The 3,810-nt window shown below is 39.2% G+C and overlaps 1 protein-coding gene across 1 annotated transcript in view; it reads right to left on the minus strand.

Annotated features, from left to right (window-relative positions):
• Positions 1–1,315: 1,315 nt before the first annotated feature.
• The window catches only part of LOC311051773 (uncharacterized protein), a 3,121-nt gene continuing 626 nt past the window's right edge, over positions 1,316–3,810 (minus strand). Inside the window, exons 2-5 of the mRNA XM_084066408.1 lie at positions 2,747–2,888; positions 2,112–2,203; positions 1,874–1,924; positions 1,316–1,661 (exon numbers count right to left, since the gene is read on the minus strand). Of these exons, the coding sequence (XP_083922534.1) occupies positions 1,618–1,661; positions 1,874–1,924; positions 2,112–2,203; positions 2,747–2,888 (329 nt within the window). The 3' untranslated portion in view covers positions 1,316–1,617. The remainder of the gene's footprint in view (positions 1,662–1,873; positions 1,925–2,111; positions 2,204–2,746; positions 2,889–3,810) is intronic.

Consider the following 3,810-nt stretch of genomic DNA (forward strand, 5'->3'; position numbering starts at 1 on the left):
AAGTATGCACACACACACACACACACACACACACACACACACACACACGGCGTATGTATGTATAGTGATATCGAAACATGTCCGTTAACCACCGGACTTAATGTTGCTATGGTAACAATGACATAGAAGGAAGAGACCATTGTAAAGATGAGTTGAGGTTTTAAGGTGTGAAGAACAACAAACTTCCGCCTGCTTCAGTCCTCTGTATGAACACTCACTATGTGTTCACTATTTGATGTTAGAGAGTGCATAGTATGCATGAAACAACTGAACTATATAACAACCCATTATTATGATAAATGTTCATTTATTTGGGATTTTATTCATAAGGTGTGTTCATAAGACTGACATGACTCTGTCAAAACCAGAACCTGACATAATGTCATGAACTATTGTCATTTAAAGGAGCACTTTAAACCCATTTTCAACCTTATTTTCATATAATTAGACCTCATAATGCTCATTATAATATTAAATTATATCTTATCTTCATATAATTAGACCTCATAATGCTCATTATAATATGGCTCCATCTCTATCTACTCAGAGGGCTGTAGGTTAGGTTTAGGGCTGTGGACACTGGAACCTATATATTAGGGCCGGGACTTTATCGCGTTAATTTCGATCAATTCATTACAGAAAGAATATTGCGTTAAAAAAATATATGCATTTTAATCGCACCCGTTTTTGCACTGCAGAACGTTTCTCACTGGAAGAGTTTCAGACGGACCGATCATACCAGCGCACCAACCGACGTGGTGCTCACTGCAGCCAGCACAGTGCATGAAAACATGAATGAAGACACGCCCCCATAGCCTGCTTGATAATGTTGGCTGGGCAAATCAGAATCTGTAATGGATGCCCCCCCTATGCGCGCGTTTGTACCGTTTGGGGGGCCAATATAGGGCTTAAGTGGTTATTGTATTTTTGTGTAATAATAATCAAAATCTACAAAGTAACAAGTGAATAAAGTTTTCAAATCATTTTAGTGGAGTAAAAGTACAATATTTACCTCTGAGATATAGTGGAGTAGAAGTAAAAGTATTAGAAATTGGAAATACTCCAGTCAAGTGCAAATACCTCAAAATTGTACATTAAGCACAGTTCTTGAGTAGCCTACTTAAAGATGCCAAAAAATCCATTTGAAAAAAAAAAATGCTTTTCACTGTTTTCAAGTCAAATATTGATATGCGATTAAAAAGCGATTAATTAATTACAATTTTTTTTTTAATCGAGTCCCAGCCCTAATGCTGGGGTGGCTCGGGTGGCTTGATTGATTGAAACCAGAGGTCTCAATCAAGGACGGGTGTTTAGCCAAGAATATATCATGGTTAAAATGAAGTTTGAAGTTACAATGGGTTTGTATAGGAGGCGTGTCTGATCAAATTAATATCAAATGTCTAAATACTAAATCAAGCGACTTAAAAACTGTCTGAGTAGACATTAAAAGGAACCCAAACATGTTTGAAAGTGAAATATCACTTTAAACAAGCTGTACAATGTAGCCTGCACTTTATCTGCAGTGGTAACACTACATGAACTGTGGAATATATGCATTACCTCCACATCATTATCAAAGAGCTTCATCTTGACTCATTCCTGATTCCTGACATTTGATTAAACGGGATCAGCTGCATGTTGACGTCTTGAAGATTCTGGGACTGAAATATGAGTTCAAAGTTAATTAGAAAATGTGGGTCATATTTCAACATTTTGATGAATATGTTCAGTCAGGTGTTTTCATCTCTCAGTTTGTTGAGTTTTGTCGTTCACTGAGTTAAATTCTTAATAAATCACACAGATAATCTCTGCTTACTGGACATTTACTCAACAACCACTTGGCCGCAAAATATTAATAATATTATGTACTTACCATTTTCATAGTCATGAGATTGAGGGAGTTCTTCATAGTCGCTTGTGTAGACTAGAGGTAAATAAACAAACATTACATTCAACAAATTGTTATTGTTTTATTTCAAACATGGTTACAATTATATTAATCAGTCTGCTAATTAGTAAGTAGGATAAACAATACATTTTAACTGATGAACTAGTTGTTCTCATTAGAAAAACTACTTTAATAAATCAACATGATTGGTTGATAGACTGACCGTGCTGCAGTGTATCGTACACAGGAGCTGCACTTTGATTGGTCATCTGGACTGCAGAGGATCCCTGATTGGTTCCCTGAGACTGAACACGTCTGTAATTAAAAGATATACAGTATAATTAACATAAATGAAGAATTAACCAGATGTAATCTATACTACTGCTGTCATGTTGATGAATATAGATCTTTACTGAACGTACCTGACACAGCAGAGATCTGTAAATAAAATAAAAAGGCCACATACAGTTAGTTATATGTACATCTTTAATCCTTCATAATTGCTATGCCAAGTTATTATCTTCACCAGGCCGGACGGCCAAAGGGCCGAGACTATACTTTATCCCATGTCCGTCAGTCAGTCAATGTCTGTCTGTCATCATGGTATTGAATGGTATTTGACATCTAAGTACAGATGTGCTATAGATGGAATGTCCCTTCTATACTTTTCCATAATAGGTTATTGTCCAGATGTATAATAAAACAAAAACAAAATAGAAACACTGACAGGAATATGACACATCATAGCATCTCTCTCTCTCTCTCTCTCTCTCTCTCTCTCTCTCTCTCTCGGAACTTGGATAATGGCGTAACTCCCCACATTACAGTCATTTGTGACAGGTACATTCTCTTCAAAACCTTGGAAAAAACCTACCTGTGCGTTTCTTCCACAGACACAGACCCAGGATCAGCAGAACCATGGAGACTCCAGATAACATCACAGGATAGACATATGGAGGGAGAGAGAGAGGGGGGGGAGGAGGAGGGGATGAGGGAGGGGCTGCATCGCCAACCAGAGAGAGAGAGAGAGAGAGAGAGAGAAAGCGAAAGAGAGTGACGGTGACAGTGATATTTTTACTACTTCATTATAACATTGTGAGCTTGTATGCTATTGTCGGCATGCAACACTCTCGAACGGCGGAGTATAAAAGTAACCACCGATAGTAATCTTTAGTTAAGCAGAGCTCCCTGTTTTTATTCATCTATTTGGGTTGGGAACCGGGTGGCTTGTGTTCGTTTAGCCATTTTTCATACACATAATGAATTTGTTTGAAAAATGGACACACACACACACACACACACACACACACACACACACACACACACACACACACACACACACACACACTTTCAGTGCTCCTACGCCTGTGATTCTTTGAGTCCCGAGGCCCAAAGGGTAAAATAACCTCCCTAATGTCCAAGAGCCAAAAGGCCAAAAGCCCTCAAAGGTAAAAAGTCCAGAGGACCAATCTCAGACACTTCTTATACTATGTCACACATAGAGAAGCATGCCCTTAGCCTGACACATTTCCTTTCACTCCATTATTCAGTCTGAAAGCCCTCTCAGTGCAGCCGTTTTCTGAGATGGGGGCGTGGCCAAAGTTGGACTCTTTGGTTCATACTGGATTATCCCGATCCCGATTCGCCGTACAGATTTTCAACCGAGAAAACGCTGTCTTCGACACCAGACCCTGAACGCTAGCCTGGTTCCAGACAAATCTGCCATTGCAAAAACAATTTGCCCATGGCAGATTAGGTCTGGCCCCTCTCAATTGAGATTGTATTTCTTTCCCTCTGAAGTTGTGAGGGACCAATCAGGGCCCAGTAGTATGCAAATATGGGGCGGGTTTATCAAGAAAGGCATTTTTTTAATTTGCCCCTCGGAAATGCAGGTTCCACACAGAGATTCCAGACTACTACGC

This window comes from Gymnoscopelus microlampas (genome assembly GCF_963454915.1).
Source record: "Gymnoscopelus microlampas genome assembly, chromosome: 9".
Classification (NCBI taxonomy): Eukaryota; Metazoa; Chordata; class Actinopteri; order Myctophiformes; family Myctophidae; genus Gymnoscopelus; species Gymnoscopelus microlampas.